This window comes from Aquarana catesbeiana, linkage group LG08, assembly GCF_042186555.1.
Source record: "Aquarana catesbeiana isolate 2022-GZ linkage group LG08, ASM4218655v1, whole genome shotgun sequence".
Taxonomy (NCBI): domain Eukaryota; kingdom Metazoa; phylum Chordata; class Amphibia; order Anura; family Ranidae; genus Aquarana; species Aquarana catesbeiana.
The window spans coordinates 233,431,244-233,450,837 of record NC_133331.1 but is presented as its reverse complement, the minus strand read 5'-3'; the positions used below and the strand labels follow the sequence as shown (position 1 = coordinate 233,450,837).

Here is a 19,594-nt window from a genome sequence, read left to right as displayed (position 1 = left end):
TTTCAAAGAAAACAGTAAGTACTGTACTCAACCATCATGGCCTGTATGCACACTCACCAAGCAAGACTTCATTGCTGAAGAAAAAGTATGTTTAAAGTTTGCTGCACAACATTTAGACAAGCCTGTGTAATACTGGGAGAATATAGTCTGGTCAGATGAGATGAAAATTGAACTCTTTTGGATGCCATAATACACATAATGTTTGGAGGTCAAGTGGCACCGTGCATCACCCCAAAAACACCATACTAACAGTGAAGTTTGGAGGTGGGAAATCAAGGTGTGGGGCTGTTTTTCAGCATACGGTTCTGGCAAACTTCATGTCATTGAAGGAAGGATGAATGGAAAATGTACATTCATTATAAAAATCTGCTGGCATCTACCAGGATGATGAAGCTGAAATGAGGGTGGACAACTCAGCAAGACAATGATCCCAAACACAAAGCCAAAGAAACTCAATTGGTTTCAAAGAAATAAAATAAAGCTGCTAGAATGGCCCAGCCAATCATCTGACTTGAATCCAATAGAAAATCTATGGAAAGAACTTAAAGTGATATTAAAGTCTCCTTTTTTTTAAATGTAAAAATAACAAACATGTTATACTTACCTGCTCTGTGCAGTGGTTTTGCACAAAGCAGCCCAGATCCTCCTCTTCCCGGGTCCCTCTTCAGTGCTCCTGGCCCCTCCTTCCTGTTAAATGTCCCCACAGAAAGCAGCTTGCTATGGAGCACTGAGCTGAGCCACAGCTTCCTACGTCCATTCAGACATGGAGCCATAGCCTGACCCCGCCCTCTTTCTCTTATCATTGGCTGACTGACTTTGATTGACAGCGCGGGAGCCAATGGCGCAGCGCTTCTGTCTCAGCCAATGAGGAGGGGAGCCCCGCACAGCCAGGACACCATTGCAACATTGCTGGATCTAGATGGGCTCAGGTAAGTATTAGGGGGGCTGAGGGGCGCTGCTGTACAAAGAAGGCTTTTTATCTTAATGCGTGGAATGCATTAAGACAAAAAACCTTCTGCCTTTACAAACCATTTAAGATCAGAGTTCATAGAAGAGGACCACGGAACCTTCAAGATTTGAAGACTGTTTGTGTAGAAGAATGGCCAAAACCACATGCATGCGACTAGTTTCTCCAGACAGGAGGCATCTTGAAACTGTCATTCCCAACAAATGATTTTGTATCAAGTATTAAATACATTTCAGTAAGCATGTTTAATACTTTTCCCCTGTGTCATTCCATTTTATTACACATAACCTAAATTGTTAACTTATTTGTTTTGATTTCTTTGTATGTATGGATTGCATTGGCTGGTGCTGATGTGTGGTGAAATTTTCATGTCAATAGCACCTTTAGAAATACATTTACCTAGAAAAATGGTGATGTGTTCAATACTTATTTTACCCACTGTATATACATTCTATACCATGATCCATCTATCCTATGACATGCACATAGCTAACACGCTGCATTAATGAGCCTTACAAAAATCCCTAAGATTTAAATCATTCAAAATACTTGTCTCTCACACTCAGCTCATAATGGCATCTCTACACTGTTGTTATTAATGAGTATGCTATGTACAAAATAGCTACCAACATTCTAGCTAATGTTTACTTGTGCACAGTCATTTGTGCGCTATGCAATTGATATGTAAAAATTATGAAGGCATATTTGATAGTAAAGAATTAAGAGTTATTAAAAACCAAGGGATACATTTAAAACATTACATATTATATTGTAAAAAAAAAAATTGTATAGCTAGACACAGCTTATAGAAACAATTCTATTTTTACAATCACTAATGCCCCATACACACGATCCGAAAATCGTACGAAAAATGCCGCATTCGAATTGATCGTACGATAATCGGATCGTTAGTACAGAGCTTTTGAGAGCCGATCAGGACGGTTCATCTGATATTATTCTATCGGAAATGCACGGAAAATTTTTTCATACGATGCCAGATCGTACGACTTTCGTTTAATCGGTACTGCTATCGTTCGAAAATGCAATACAAATGCATTAAAACACATGACATCACATCCGAATTTTTATTCTGTCGTACAGGAATTTTCGGGACTTTAGTAAACTAATCAGATTCGACGTGAGATTAGCATGCAAACAAAAACGGACGATCATTCGTCCGATAATCAGATCGTGTGTATGGGGCTTATGTCATATATGAAACATTTCTTCATGTTTATAGAGGATACATTTTATCTGCATGTCGATTTATACAGATGCTACAGACATATGCATTCTGCTGATAGGTACTGTATGTCTGTTGACACTACGTGTGATTCTCTGATTTAAAATATAAGTGAACCAGTCGGTAGGGTTGATTCACTTAAGCAGTAGAGACTTCATTTCATAGAGTGAATATTCTTTGAGCTTAGTAAACAACATGAAGCTGTGTTTACTTCAGTCATTCAAATAAACAGCTTGTGTTTTAATTTCCTTTGCATACATAGGTTACTCAAAGTAAACCCAGCTTCACCTAATTTTCTAAGTCCGGTGAACTTAAATTTTGCTACGTGGACAGTCTCTACTCTGTGCAGCAGCTACAACCTTCTCTGTGCAGCAGCCCCCCTTAATACTTACTTGAGCCCCATCGCGATCCAGCAATGTGCAAGAGAACCTCGGCTCTCTGGGGGCTCTCCCTTCTCATTGGCTGATACAGCAGTGAGAGCCAATGGCTCCTGCTGCTGTCAATCACGGGCAGTGAGACAATTAGGAGAGAGAGGGGGTGGGGTCGAGCTGCGGCTTTGTGTGTAAATGAACATGCAGAGCCGTGGCTTGGGAGCGAGCCTGCTTGGGTGCCGCCATTGCAAGTTGCTTGCTCTGGGTGCAGGAGGGAGGAGCCAGAAGCACCGGCGAGGGACAATTTGGGCCAGTTTTCCTTTGATAATAATAGAAAAATCAGGAGATATCCATAACCATTTACTACCAAATGAAAGCCCAATTTGGCCTGAAAAAGAACAAGGTACGGTATTTTTTGCTCCATAAGACTCACTTTTTTCTCCCCAAAAAATGGGGGGAAATGCCTGTGCGTCTTATGGAGCGAATACAGACCAGAACCACGTGACATCACCATGTTAGAATACTGGGCAGCCGTCTCACACAAGCGCCCGGCAATCTCCCGGCTGAGCCTGTCACCTGTCACAGACAGAAGACAGAGCAGGCCGAATGGAGTGCGGCCACAGCGCCAGCTTGGGCTGCTCTGATGACGTCCTCACCAGGCACGGTTAGGCTGCATTGTATGGTACAGATCAGGCTGCAAAGTATGACTCAGGTTAGGCTGCATTGTATGACACAGGTCAGGCTGCATTGTATGACACAGGTCAGGCTGCATTTTATGGCACAGGTCAGGCTGCATTTAATTTGAACTGGTCAGGCTGCATTTAATTGGCAAGGGTCAGGCTGCATTTAATTGGCACTGGTCAGGTTGCATTTAATTGGCACTGGCAAGGCTGCATTTCATGGGCAGTGGTAAATATAGTAGACCATTTGGTTCAGAATATTTTTTTTTTCTTGTTTTCCTCCTCTAAAACCTAAGTGCGTCTTATGGTCAGGTGCGTCTTATGGAGCGAAAAATATGGTATAATCCACCTGGATGTACAAAGAAGTTGTGATGATATGTACGGTTTTACTAACACATGTCAAAGTTGCAAAATTGTGCTTAGGTATTAATATTTGCTTTACCCTTAGCCGTGAAGGTTATTAAAACTATGTGCCAAACTTACTGCACTATGATGGTTCCCTCTGTATTTTAAACCCTTGTATGGAGCATGTGCATCCAGGACTGGATGAATGATGATTCTTAAGGAGACCATAACAGGAGTGGCTGCTGAACAGCAAGGTCCTTACTGGTTCCTGTGTGGGATTTCCCCTTCTGCATATGTACCCACGACTGAATGGATGATCATTCCCAAGGAGATCATAACATGAGTAGCTGCTGAGCACCAAGGAGCTTACTGATCCCTGTGTGGAATCTCTCCCTCTGGTAAGGAGCCTCTTAAATCTTTCTGGTGGAAGGTCTTGTGACATGCTGTCATCCTCAGTGGCATATCTCTTTCTCTCTGTTTCTCCAGATGCAGAGCACTTTTGAGGATTATTTTCTCTTTGGATTTGTGTTACTTTGGACTTTTATGTCACTGGGACATTTTTTTTGTGGCTAATTATGCACAGGAGTCAATATGAATGATGTACACATACAGTCATGAACAAATGCTGCGCCTCTTTTACAATATAAGGGATTAGATGTAATAACCAAAATTAAAACCAAATAAAGGTGCAATGTCCCTTTAACTTACAAACTTCAGTTATAAAAACAATCACAATTTCAACTTCATATAAACATATGACCATTTCATGCCACACTTACAGTGCCTTGCAAAAGTATTCACCCCCTTGGCATTTTTCGTGTTTTGTTGCCTCACAACCTGGAATTAACATTGGATTGTTTGAGGATTTGCAGCATTTAATTTACAGAACATGCCCACAACTTTGAAGATTTTCTTTTTATTATTGTGAAGCAAACAACAAATAGGATAAAATAACAGAAACTGTCAATGTGCATAACTATTCACCCCCCTAAAGTCAATACTTTGTAGAGCCAACTTTTGCGGCTATCACAGCTCCAAGTCGCTTTGGATAAGTCTCTATGAGCTTGCGACATCTTACCACTGGGATGTTTGCCCATTCCTCCTTGAAAAACTGCTCCAGCTCCTTCAAGTTGGATGGTTTGTGCTTGTGAACAGCAATCTTTAAGTCTGACCACAGATTTTCTATTGGATTGAGGTCTGGGCTTTGACTAGGCCATTCCAACACATTTACATGTTTCCACTTAAACCACTCAAGTGTTGCTTTAGCAGTGTGTTTGGGGTCATTGTCCTGCTTGTAGGTGAACCTCTGTCCTAGCCTCAAATCACAAACAGAGTGGTACAGATTTTGCTCAACAATATCCCTGTATTTAGCACCAACTCTGACCAATTTCCCAGTCCCGACTGCTGAAAAACATCCCCACAGCATGATGCTGTCACCATGTTTCACTGTTCTTTGGGTGATGTGTTGGGTTTGTGCCAGACATAGCGTTTTCTTTGATGGCCAAAAAGTTAAATTTTAGTCTCATCAGACCAGAGCACCTTCCTCCATACATTTTGGGAGTCTCCCACATGCCTTTTCGCAAACTCCGAATGTGCCATTTTGTTTTTTGCTGAAAGTAATGGCTTTCTTCTGGCCACTCTACCACAAAGCCCAACTCTATGGAGCGTACGGCTTATTGTCGTCCTATGTACAGATATTCATTGGAATCTTAGCATCCGCTTTTTCTTTGTTCTTTTATCGATTGTCATGTCCTTTTTAACTTTTTGATAAATAAAATATGTAATTATTATCCATACCTTGTTGATACATTGTTTTGAGACTCCTGCCCTTCAAAGTCCCACCAAGAGGAAATTTCCCATTGTGTATCTATATACAGGGATGTGGGCAAGGTGTCTCTTTCCATTAAGTCCCAGTCACTAACCCATGGTTATGTACAGATACTTCAGTTTTTGCTGTGGAACTCTGCAACTCTTTTGGTGTGTGGCCGTCTCTTGGCAGGTTTGCTGTTGTGCCATGTTCTTTCCATTTGGTTATGATAGATTTGATGGTGCTCCTAGGGATCATCAAAGATTTGGATATTTTTTTATAACCTAACCCTGACTTGTACTTTTCAACAACATTGTCCCTTACTTGTTTGGAGAGTTCCTTGGTCTTCGTGGCAGTGTTTGGTTAGTGGTGCCTCTTGCTTAGGTATTGCAGCCTCTGGGGCCTTTCAAAAAGGTGTGCATATGTAATGACAGATCATGTGACACTTAGATTGCACACAGGTGGACATCATTTCACTAATTATGTGACTTCTGAAGGTAATTGGTTGCACCAGAGCTTTTTATGGGCTTCCTAACAAAGGGGGTGAATACATACGCACATGCCAATAGTCAGTTTTTTATTTCTGAAAAATAGTTTTATGTATATATTTTTCTAATTTTACTTCACCAACTTAGACTATTGTGTTCTGATCCATCACATATATATCAGATTAAAAAACATTGAACTAAAGGCTGTAATGTAACAAAATAGGTAAAAAGCCAAGGGGGGTGAATACCTTTGCAAGGCAATGTATATTAAATGATTATAATACTTAATAGGTATGAATACATACAGGCATGGCCAAAAATATATATTTCTGTCGGATAATGCACCACTTCGCTCAGAAAATTGTTGCAATTACAAATGTTTAGGCATTCTTATGTTTACTTCTTTTGTTTGTATTGGTATGGCACTATGACACGAAAAAGTGAAGAAACAAAAATTAAAATCTGACACATTCCATGCAAAACTCCAAAAATGGATTGGCTAAAATTATTGGCACCTTCTCAAAATTGTAAGAAATTTTGCATTCCAAGTTTGTGATGCTCCTGTAATTTGTAATTAAACTCACCTGTATCAATTAACAGGTGCTGACAATATAGAAATCATACCGGCAACCAGTTAAAATGGTGAAAAATTTTTCTTGCATTCCAAGTTTGTGATGCTCCTGTAATTTGTAATTAAACTCACCTGTATCAATTAACAGGTGCTGACAATATAGAAATCATACCGGCAACCAGTTAAAATGGTGAAAAATTTTCTGTTGTGTGTTACTGTGTGTCACACAGGGGATTGAGAAGAGAAACAGCAGCAAAGAATTGTCTTAGGATTTGAGAACAAAAATTGTTGAAAAGCATGGACAATCTTAAAGTACAACTAAAGGCACCATACACATTTTAGTAAATCCTCATATAAATACCTGAAAGTTATACATAGTAATAAACAAAATAACTGAAATGATTATTTTCCTACCATATAGCTGTGATTGGGGTCTCTAATCCCCTCCGCCAGTCCTCCTTTGCTGTATAATGCTAGTGATGGTAGGAGAAGTTCAGCAGAGCTAGCATGTCATTTCCTTCCACTGTGCTAGAATCTGCATCTCCCACATGGAACTACAATTCCCATGAGTCCTTGTGCCTTCTATCATGCTCAGTCTAACACACGCCCATCTGCCAATCAATAGCTGGGTTTGTGCTATGTAAAACAGTACAAGTCATCACAAGGTATGTGCTGCTGTAAAAATGCTGTTTTTAAAGTTTTTAACTGCAGGTTAGTTTGCAGACAGATTTTTCTATTCTTTTCTATTCTAATCTGTGTGCTTATCTGCCTGTTCTCATCTTGACAGAAGAAAGGCCAAGCAGAAGGGACAAGCCTGCATAGACACAGATCAGTGGGCGGGTATAGGGGAGGCAAAGGCGGGACCTAGGTGGTGTGGGTGGGGCTTCACGGGCCAATCATGAGGGGGAGTGGGCGGAGTCATGTCGGGACATCTGTGAAGATTGCAATGCCTGAGCTTTCTATGAAGTGTAGGAGCACCTCCCCCAGTGATGTCAGGATGGCACGCTGTAGTCTTTTCAGTGAGGCAGCACGCAAAAGGGGACAACATAGACTGCTGACACAAAAACATAAAAAAGCCAGTTTGGAGTTTGCCAAAACTTACCTGAGGAAGTCAAAATCCTTTCGGGAGAATGTGCTGTGGACAAATGAAATAAAATGACAGCTTTTTGGTAAAGCTCATCAGTCTACTGTTTTCAGAAAAAGAAATGTGGCCTTTAGAGAAAAGAATACAGTCCCTTCAGTCAAACATTGTGGATATTCACTGATGTTTTGAGGTTGCTTTGCTGCATCAGGCACTGGATGTCTTCACTGTGTGCATGGTATTATAAAATCTGAATATTGCCAAAGAATTCTAGGATGCAGTGTAGGGCCCAATGTTAGAAAGTTGGGTCTCCTAACTTGGAGATTTTCTAACTTGATGGTTTTCTGGAAGTTAAAGTAAGTTGGGTACTAGTTATTCAACAAAAATTATTTTTATAGGAAAGATAGCAATAGTTTCCTTGTTTTACATTGCAGGTTCTTCGTTCTGAGGCCTTTTGGGGGGGGGGGCAGTATCCCAGTTGGAGGTTTCTCTTCCCATTCAGATTCCACTGAATGAAGGACACTCTGGGGGGGGTGGGGCTTGGAGGGGGAATTTATCATATCCTCACAGTAACCTTTAACTCCCTAAAGAAGGGTCCTCCCCCTAAATTGAGCTGGGCCAGAGCAGACGTAGTGCTCCTTCCTCTGCCTCTAAACTTTGAATGTTGGTTCATGTAGTGGTAGATGCTAGTCTGCCACACAGGTGGATGTTTTTGTTGAAACGTGTTAGAGTGGGAACAGGCATAACTGTTCCCATGGGTGTGTGGCACAGGGGTACTGGCCCCTCTCCTACACGGTTTTGGTCATTCTTGGCTGAGTGCATCTGGTGGAAGGTAGGTCTCTGCTCAGTGACACTTTTACTATCCTCTCTGATCCATGGCCCCAATCGAAGGAAACTCTGCACCTATCGCTTCTAACAAGGTACAGGGTCTAAATTCTCTATTAAAATGCCGTACATTTTTCCAACACTCACATTCCCAACAGATAGAGGTGCTCCTCTTACAAGAAACTCCCTTCCCTAAACATTATAACTCTAAATTTAGTCACCCTAAATTTCTCCAATTCTACTTAGTCAATGCGGAGGACTAGACTAAAGGGGTGGAGATATTCTTCTCTAAAAAGACCACCTTCTCACCAAAGCAGGAAATCAAGGGCCCCAATGGCAGATACATACTCCTATCAGGGTCTTTGGTTGGGATCCTGTTTACATTTGTCTCATTATGCCCCAAATCACGGCCAAGCACTTTTTTTCTCTTCCACGATTGCCTCCCTTTGCCCTAATTTAGTGAGCATGGTTATAATGGGGGGGGCTCAATGTTGCACTGGGTGAGGTGCAAGATAAATCAGGGCAAGATCTAAGCAAAGTTTGAAGATTACTAAACTTTTACACTCCCATTGGTTGGTGGATATTTGGAGGGAATTTAAGCCCCTCCAAAATCCCTTACCAAACTTTCGTGAGAATAGACCACATCTTTAATGTGGCCACCACCATTCCCTTTGTTACTAAGTTGTTCATCAGGGACTCCCCATTGTCTGACCATTCGATGGTTGTATGACCCTAAAGCCATGTTTAGTTGGCATTTAAATCAATGTCTATTAAGTGACCCTGTCCAATGCACCATGCTGAATAAATAAATTGGGGAATACTTTCAAGTTAATGACAATGGGGAGGTCTCATCTGAAACTCTCTGGGCTGCTCATAAAGCAGTAATTAGGGGAAAGATTATTCAAATATCCCCAAACTTAAATGTGAACGACGAGCTGACATAGAGAAGTTGGAATGAGAATTCCACAAACTTTCTAAAAATCATAACCTAACCCCACTCCTAGGTCACGATCCCTATTGGAATCGAGTCAGAATTTCCCTAAATTTAGCCCTGACCACTAAAGCGAAAAAACCTATGGTGGTCAAGTGCTCGTTTTTACCTTCAAAAAGACAATATAGGTCCCAAATTGGTTGCGAAGTTGACACGCCGTCCCCGATTTTTCTCCTTTTCTAAATTACACAATTCCACGGGAACACTTACGCAGAACCCGCAAGGAATCGTGGCAGTGTTTCATGATTTCAGAAGTCTTGGAGGTTATTAAGAATCTCAAGAAGGGTTCGGCTCCGGGCCCTGATGGGTTTGCGCCCTGTTATCACCAAACCTTCACTTCCACTCTCGCCCCGCAATTTGATGCATTTTTTCAACTCCCTTGGGGGGGGGGGTGCACTCTGGATAGTGCCGCAAATCAGGCATATATTTCTGTAATCCCCAAACCGGAAAAGACCACACATATGTAAGCAATTACAGGCCAATCTCTTTGATGTTTCAATGATTTCAATGATCTAAAAATGTTAACCAAAATCATGGCCAATAGACTGTCAGCATTCAAAAACATAGAACAGTGGATGTTATATTCCAGGAAGGGTTTTTAATCTCGGTAGATATACAAAAGCCTTTGATATGGTAGATTGGTCTTGTCTGTTTGAAGTTTTGGACAGATGGGGGTTTGGACCCCATTTTTTTAAGATCCTACAAGCTTTGTACTCTAACCCGAGTGCCCAGGTTAAACTGTAAGGCCACTATTCGGATCTCCTACCTATATACAAAGGTACCAGACAGGGATACCCCCTATCCCCTATAATTTTTGCTATTGTAATTGAAACTCTGGCCATAACAATCAGAAATCCCCCTGTTATACATGGGGTAAAATGTGGTCCCTGCATTCATAAATGTGCCTTTGCAGATGATCTGCTCCTATTTGTCACATAGTTATATAGTTATATAGTAGGTGAGGTTGAAAAAAGACAGAAGTCCATCAAGTCCACCCTATGTGTGATTATGTGTCAGTATTACATTGTATATCCCTGTATGTTGCGGTCATTCAGGTGCTTATCTAATAGTTTCTTGAAGCTATCGATGCTCTCCTCCCATCCGCATCTCCTCTCATCTCTACTCTGAATAGCTTTAAACATTTGCAGGATTTTGGGAGGGTTTCAGGTCTATAAGTTAACATGGCCAAATCTAGTGCATTAAATATCAATACCCCGGCCCCTTGGTCAAACGGCTTAAAAAACACTTTTCATTCACTTGGAGTACCACCTCTATCTCCAACTTGGGTGTCAACCTGGCAGCCTGCATTGATCAACTTTATAATGTTAACTGTCCCCCCCTGTATAAAAGATTGGGTGCGGACTTATCTAACTGAGCACGTGGGGGCCTCTCCTGGCTGGGAAGGTTTAATCATGTCAAAATGACCCTCCTACATCAGATTCTATACCTGTTTCGTTCCCTTCTGACTCCAATCCAGAAACCCCACCATAAGTTCCAATCTTAGATAATATGATTTATCTGGGGCAATAAAGGATTCCATGTCCTAGAAGCATCTTATTCAGAAGACGTAATCAAGGGGGACTGAAGTTACCCATCCTCTGGAGGTATTTCCAAGCAGCTCAACTAGCACAGTTTTCAGTCATTTACTCACAGGGAAGTACAGGCATACCCCACTTTTAAGTACACAATGGGGTTTATTTACTAAAGCTAGAAAGTGCAAAATCAGGCTCACTTCTGTATAGAAACCAATGAGCTTCTAACCCCAGCTTGTTCAATTAAGCTTTGGTAATAAAACCTGGAATCTCATTGGTTTCTATGCAGAAGTGAGCCTGATTTTGCACATTCTAGCTTTAGTAAATAAACCCCATTGCGTACTTAAAAGTGGGGTATGCCTGTATACCACACTGGGTAGACATTGAGACAAGCTGTACCTATTCATACCATAGATTACTTGGTTTGGCTCCCCTCTAAAAATAGGCCCCCGGTTCTAGCCCCCACACTCTCATTCGATGCACATCTCTTTCATAATCTCCGATTTCCCCCTGGCCAGGATATACAGGTGTTTCAATGGTGGATGAATAAGGGTCTGTTCAGGATCTGTCATTTCCTATCCTCTATGGGACCCTTGACAGCAAGCCATTGCATCAGTAAACTTGACATGCTTCCATCTGAGATATTCAGACTACACCAAATCCAACATTTTATTCTCTCTCTCTCTTTGGAAATCAAAACCAGACCCACCAAGAACCACTGTATATGAACAGTGGTGCTTAGGGATCATGGATAAGAGGGGAGGAATATATTTGATCTATGCCTCACTGGCAGAAAACTCTAAGAAACCCTGTTATGCACTGAGCTGGGAATGTGGAGGTCAAATGGGAGGCTGACACTTGGTTCACACCCTTCCAGAAACCCTTTAAGGGGATTGTAAATGTGTGTCTCACTGAGGTAAGTGTCAAATTATTCACACGTTGGTACCATGTGCCCACCCATCTGGCTAAGATTTTTCTGGGCTTGTCCCCTTTATGTTTCAGAGGGTGTGGTCTCATGGGCTCCTTTTTCCACACTTGGTGGGAAAGGGAATACCCCCGCATTTGGGGCTTCTGGAACAGGATCTTTCAGGGTAACGGGTCTTGCTCTGACAAAAACACCCAAGAACGCCTTACTGAATAGTAAGCCGGATGGATGCTCCAAACCGCCTCCAGAAACTCATTCACTTTATTTTGCTGGGTGCTAAGATTACTGTAGCCAGATCGTAAACCGGTCAAGTCAAGTAAGGAGGCGCTCTAAACGCCGTTCCAGCTGTACTCGCTTGTTTTTAAAGTTTTATATGTAAGAGACCACCCTGAAGCCCCCTAATAAAATATCATTTTATCACCTAACGTACTACACTATTGGAGGCTTTCTTTTTCTCCCTCTCTCCCCCACCGGGCTGTTGTGCCTTGGTGGCACATTCTATACCAGGTTAGTGTGCTGTATTAAGAGTGGAGAGGAATGTATTAAAGCCGGGATGAGCGGATGAGAATGTTTTGGAGAATACAGTGATGCGATATACAGATCCAGAAACAGATACTCTATCATGATGCCTATTCTAATTATTATTAAGGTGAGAGTTCTGAGAGCCTAAAGTTATTTGAAAATTTCCCATGAGGACCTGTATGAACTTTGGCCAATCTGTTTATTTATTCCCACACTGAGTCACCTTATCATCCTGCATGGCCAGGACAGAGCCAGTCATCTGTTTACTTCATGAACTTGTACCCTTATTGCACTTATATTGAGCACTTGATTTTTTGATTATTTATATATCATTGATCTATGTGATTATTCACTTATTTATTTCATTTATTTGATAGTTATGATTCATGTAATCTTATTTGTTATTTTACACTATGTGTGATTAGATTTAAATGCGCAAGATCACTTTTTTCTAATATAAATATTAACAATATCAATAATCTGTGCATACCGTGATAAATTAAACATCAATGTCCAATAATGTTTAAAATAATAACATGCACAATGGAAAAATAATTATTGACGTGCACAATGAAACATGCAAAAAACAAAAAAAAAACAAAAACAAAATAATGTCCAAAAAACAAAGTGAAAATCTCCTCTGTTGACACACGAAGAGATGCAGAGTATTTCTCTACTTCACACAGCCTCTAAGTGAAAAAGTGCTCCCGCCACCACATACAGTAGTCGCTCACCTCCTTGCAAGACCCTGAGGGGGTCAAACACATCTTGCACAATGTGCAACAATCCTTCCAACCCAAAGGGAACTCCACTGCTCCTTGCTGGTTTTAAGTTAGACCTTCATGAACCCAGAGAATGGTATATGACTGATAGAGATACCTCCCACTGTGTTAATTCCAACTCAGATCCAAAGAAAGATCCACAGTGACCAACGATGGTTTCAATAATACATGAAAAGAAAAAAGTGCCTCCAATAGTGTAATATTCCTCATTCCTCCAGATGAAGCCACGTGTAGAGGCTGTGTGGAGTAGAGAAATACTCTGCATCTCTTCGTGTGTCAACAGAGGAGATTTTCACTTTGTTTTTTGAACTTTATTTTTTTTTTGCATGTTTCATTGTACACATCATTATTTATTATTCCATTGTGCACGTTATTATTTTCAACATTATTGGACATTTATGTTCAATTTATCACGGTACGCACAGGATTATTGATATTGTCAGTATTTACATTTATTAATCAGTTGATGCAGCGCTGTCACATTTTTCATTTTAATATTATCATGCACTATAATGCTGTCTGGTGCCTAATTCTCATTCTCCCATGCATTTCTCCTTTTCTCCTCTGTTTCATTCTTCCATTTTCTGCTTTGATTTCTCTTTATTGGTTATAATGCTCTATGATACTCTTTGATCTGGACATATTTGAGCATTGCAAGTATACTCCACTTATGTGACTGTTTAGCTGGAACCTGCATTCTTTACCAAGATACAGTAAATTCAACTTGCTAATAGTAATTTTCACTTGTTAAAGGAACTAGTTTCTTTACCTGATAAACGCATGTTCATCTATATTGATTGTTCCTTAGAAGACTTTGGTGTATGTTTTCATTATATTGTCTGCTTTTGTGATATTTTCTGAATACTTTAATAAAAAACATTGAAGGAAAGTTGGGTCTCCTTCAAATGTCATGGGTCTTACAGCAGGGCAATGACCCAAAGCACATGTCAAAAAGCACCCCGAAATGGTTTAAGACACTGCACTGGAGAGTATTGAACTGGCCAGCAGTGAGTCCAGATCTAAATCCCATAGAGCATCTGTGGAGAGATGTCAAAACAGCAGTTGGGAAAAGGAGCCCTTCCAATCTGAGAGACCTGGGGCAGTTGACGAAAGAAGAGTGGTTCAAAATTCCAGTGTCCAGAGGTGTAAGAAACTCATGGATAGTTACAGGAAGCCATTGATTTCAGTTATTATTTCCAAGGGATGTGCAACCAAATAGGGTGGCCAATAGCATGACTACACATGCAACCCCAGATTGTAACCCCATGATACTTTATTGTTGTTGTTTATTATTTTTCAGCAACCCTTTGACAGGCATAATTCTTACCATCGCTCCCAAAAACTGATTTAAAAGAGAAGTATGGCTAAAGTTTTTTGGCCATACTTCTCCTCTGGGTCAAAGGAATACACTTATTTCTGCACTCCTGTGACCCAGATTCAGCTGACAATGGGCTAAAGCCCGCTATCGGCTGATGTCATAGAGCCGCTCAAGTCTTTGGATGTATCCCGACAGTAATGTCAGGATCCACCCAGATGCTGGACTTGTAGCTGGCTGAGCCTCTCAGTGTGCCGCTGAGAGCCTGAGCCAGCCGCTCCCATGGAAGCAGGAATGAAGACTTGTCCTGCGAGAAGAGATTTGGCGTGAGAGGTTGGGGGGAGATGAAGACTTGTACTGTTAGGAGAGAATTTTTTTGAGGGAATAAAGACTTCTACTGGAAGGAGAGATTTTTAGGGAGGTGGAGACTTGTTCAGGGTGAAGAGATTTTGTGGGGGTGAATACTTGCGTTGGGGGGACTTGTCCAGGGCAAAGTCATTTCAGCAGAGAAGGGATTTGTACTGGGAGGTATTTCTGCAATTTATTTATTGGGGAGAGTTTTGTCTTGCAGAGGAAATTTGTGTTTGGGGACAAGTGTACAGATTCATACTGGATTTAGTTTAGGGTGGAGGTAGGATTTTTGCTGAGAGGGTAATACCCTCCTAAAGTAGGAAAGAGTATTGCTTGTGGGGGGGGGGGATTTTGCACATCCCTGACTCCTGAACTCTGTGTTACATGTCCTTGACCACTCCACTGGGAGTGTTATATACTTCTGACCTCTGCAATCTTTACATTACAAACCCTGGCACTTTGTGCAATATATACTCCTTGCCCTGCACTCTGCAGATTACACAGTTCTGACCCTTGCACTTTTTGCATTGTATACCCCGACTCATGCACTTTGTGCAATATGGACCACTGACCCTACCTATTATTGCTGTACACATTCTTGGCTTTGCACTTGTGTATTACAAACTCCTAATCCTGCATTATATACTCTTACTCTCTGCACTCTGTGTGTAACACAACCCTGACCCTCCTCTTACACACTCCTGAGAAGGAGGGCACAAGCATATGGGCACAACAACATGGGCATGCGGTTGCCCTCCCTTTCATAATTTAAATAAATAAAAAAAAATATATATATATATATATATATATATATATATATATATATATATTCACATCATTTATAGGGTAATACCACTTTAAATATGCAAAAATTGAAATAGGTTTAAAACGTGATTCAGGAGACTGGGATATACGTGATGCAATTAGAAAATTCTAGAAGCGGGGCTTATTATAAATAGGACCCCACTCTGAAGTAACCGCCAGTGGGTCTGTCACAGCTGAAGGAGCCCCTAGTGAGGCAAGTGCTGGAGCGGGCAGGTAGCAGTGGGGGAGAAGAATGGCTACAGCGGTGCCTTCAATTGGCTGAAGAAGAAGAGACACGACGGGGACAGAGAGCGGAAGAAATAGCAGAAGGAAATGAAAGTTCTCCCGTTCATCACCTGAGGAGAGGGAGATCGCCACTCAAGAGCTTTAAACAGTGCAGTTAGAGCCGCAGGGGTCAGCCAACCCGGCCGCCCCCACCTCTGGGTATTACAGAGCTGCAGCAGACATTACTGGTAGATGCGGCTGCAGAGGCTGGTCACATACGAACAAGCCAGAGGAAGAAGAAGAAGTGGAGGGTCCTATCACCATCGCCACCCAGAAGAGGCAGAGGTAGATCCACTCAAATCATTCATAGTGGGGAACATGAGGAGATTCCAGTCACAGGAGTGATTGCTGGACAACAGGCTAGTCACAGCTCCAGGCAAGTAAACAGTGAAAGCAGCCTGTCAGAACATAGGCAGCCAATACCCTCGTTGACCAGCGGAGGAAACAGCGAGTAGCATTTAGCTGTTCCTATTTACAACAGTGCACCAACACCACTTAAAGTTCACGGAGAGTTATACAGCATACTAAATAATAATAATGAATCCATTGCAAACTTATCTAATAAAATGGCTGCAAATGTGAATGAGAGTCCTAATTATGCAGCAATATGGTCTAGTAATACAAGTAATATGAATACAGTGGAAGAAGCAATAATTATGTGGCAAACTCTAATTGTTTAAATTCTGTAGTAGAAATCCCTGTTTCCTCTAGCATTTCTCGGTCTGTTCCATCAGTTCCTGAAACATGTATGAAAGAAGTACTACTGTGTGAGATCTCGCCACTGGGATATCATCTTTCCAATTAAACAAAAGAAAAAATCTGGAAGGGTGAGTTTGTAGACATATTGTCACTATTGCCATTTTCCAAACATTTTATAGCAAAATCTGAAAGAAAGCTTGAAGAAAAAAGTAAAGATGATAGGCATAGACTAGAAGCAAGATCTTTTCATAACTGGCTTCTGTCATTCACAATTTATGCAAACGTTCTGGGTGAAAAGCACCCAGAATTCTGTTGCAGACTTTTTCATCACCTAGAACATGTATTGGAGGCATACAAGAATTTTGGAGGATTAGGATGGTATAATTACGACGAATCATTCAGACAAAAACTGTCTATTTATCCATCTTTAAAGTGGGGTATGAAAGACGTGGGGGCTGTGGCTTAGTTTAATATTGCCACAAAAATGAACTTTTTTCAAGCCAGCACCAACGTCTTTTATCTCTCCATACAAAAAAGGTTTCTGCTATGCAACTAATGAGACATAATGCAGATGGGGTAATGCCTGTAAATATAGGCATGAATGTTCACAATGTTCAGGTACACACCCATTAGCTAAGTGTTTCAAAAGGGGTAATTTTCAAGGACAGAGAGAACATACTGCAAAAAGCACGCACACCAGTGAGATTAGCAAGAATGCTTCAATGGTTGTAAATTTATCCAGACCAGGAGACAACCAAAATTTAAATTAATGGATTTTTACATGGTTTCCCATTGCCCATATTCAGTGGTAGTGGTTGTAATATGGTTGAAAATTTAAAGTCGGGTAATCTATTGCCTCTTATCGTGAAATAAAAATTAAATAAAGAGGTCTCGGAAGGCCATATAGAGGGTCCTTTTAAAAATCCTCCATTTATCAACTTTAGGATCTTGCCGGTATTATCCCAAAAAAGGAACACAACTCGTACAGGCTTATACACCTCCTGTCATACCCAAAAGGGGCATCTTTAAATGATGAGATGGAAGAAAGTTTGTCTTCAGTTTCATATTACACATTTGAAGAAGCAGTTTTTAAAATCAGAAAAATCAGTAAGGCAGCTTTGTTAGCCAAGATGGATATAAAGACGGCTTTACCAATTACCAATCGTTCCAGAAGCATATAATTCGTTAGGTGTTCATTTTGAAAATAACTTTTATTATGATATGTGCCTACCTATAGGCTGCTCAATATCTTGTGCCTATTTCGAAAAATTTGCTACGTTTTTTTGGAATGGGTAGTAACATTTGAGTCTGGATATGAAGGAATCCTATCCTATGTTATCTCATGCTTCAGCTTTTTTTTGGTAAGATTGCTGAATACTTTGGTTTTCCTTGGCAGCTGAAAAAACAGTGCTTCCCACATCTTCAATTAATTTTTTAGGTATTAGTATTGACACAGTTAATTTAGAATTTAGATTACCTTTTTACAAAACAGATTAATTAAAATTCATAATATCTGGGTTTTTTTAAAAAGAAAGTTTTATTAAAAGAACTACAGTCATTATTAGGTTTATTAGCCTTTGCATCTCGCATAATGCCAGTGGGCAGGGCCTTTTCATGTCTACTTTATCTGGCCATCTCAGACATCACATCCCCGTTTGTGTTAGGCCAGCTTCTCAGCTAAAAGAAGATTTAGTAGTGTGGTTAAAGTTTTTTGACAGCTATAATGGTCGCTCTTTTTTCCAAGACAATTTCATATTTTCTGCAGATTTTGAGTTTTTTACAAATGCGACGGGGTCTTGTGGCTTCTCAGCAGTATGGAAGACGCATTGGTGCTTCGGTAAGTGGCCTTCTAGATGGGTAAAATTAAATGCTACTAAGAACATTCTTTTAGAGTTATTTCCATTAGTAGTGGCTCTTGAAATTTGGAGTAAGCAATTTGCCAATAAAAGGATTCTAATACAAACTGATAATAAAGGTATATTGTACACAGTGAATTGCTTATCGTCAAAATCGTTATTAGTGATTACATTACTTAGACATTTGGTATGTTGACATCATAACATATGGTTAAAAGCTAAACATCTGCCGGGAAAGGAGAATCAAATAAAGGATACTCTAGCTCGATTTCAGATTTCAAGATTCCGTCAGTTACTACCCAACGCTGACTTGGAGGGGATAACATGCCAGGAGTACCTTTGGGATTTAATCTAGAAATCATTACAGACTATATAAAAAAGTCAGTCGCAAATAGCACATGGGCAGAATATACTGCTGCATGGAACAAATGGGTTAATTTTGCTAGATTTTAATTTCCGTTTTGATTCTCCTTCAGAACAGGTAATATTAGCATTCTTATGTTCCTTAATGCATAAAGAGGTGTCTTACCGTCTTATTGCTAACACTCTGGAAGGAGTATAATTTTTTCTAAAAATGCAAGGTCTGCCTAGTTGTACATCTTTTTTCTCTATACAACAAGCTCTGAAAGGTTACAGGAAGAGCCATTATACCACTGATAATAGGAGACCTATTTCAATTTAGTTATTGAAAAAGATTTGTATGATTACTTCAGAAGTTTGTTTCTCAAAATTTGAATTTAAGTTATTTAAGGTGTGTTTGTATTAGCCTTTTTTGGAGCATTAGGAACCTCAGAACTGCTTCCAAATAATAAATTAGCTCATGCTGGTCTTTTGCTACAGCATGTGGAAGTCTTGGATGCAGGGATTAAATTGTTTATCCCATTGCCTAAGACATACAGTAAAACCTTGGTTTTCAAGCATAATTCGTTCCAGAAACATGCTTGTAATCCAAAGCACTTGTATATCAAAGCATTATTTTACAGGGTGTAAAAGAGAAGAGAGGCACCTCTAAGTGTAGCAATAAGTCGCTAAATGTTGTACCTTCATTAAATGTAACCATATTGCCACACTTAGAGGCTCCTCTCTTCTTTTTTATACTCAGTTGTGACATGACGCTATTCTTATATCAAGACATTGCTTGTATATCAAGGCAA

At 40.4% G+C, this 19,594-nt stretch overlaps 1 protein-coding gene across 2 annotated transcripts in view; it reads right to left on the bottom strand.

The window, feature by feature from the left end:
• Positions 1-19,594, bottom strand: part of CXCL12 (C-X-C motif chemokine ligand 12) — a 143,726-nt gene that overhangs the window by 20,068 nt on the left and 104,064 nt on the right. The window contains exon 4 of one of the 2 annotated variants that reach the window (XM_073596955.1): positions 18,295-18,433. The exons of the other annotated variant lie outside the window; for it this stretch is intronic. Within the exon in view, the coding sequence (XP_073453056.1) occupies positions 18,391-18,433 (43 nt within the window). The 3' untranslated portion in view covers positions 18,295-18,390. Of the gene's footprint in view, positions 1-18,294; positions 18,434-19,594 lie in introns of those variants that run through there. 2 annotated transcript variants of the gene reach the window in all.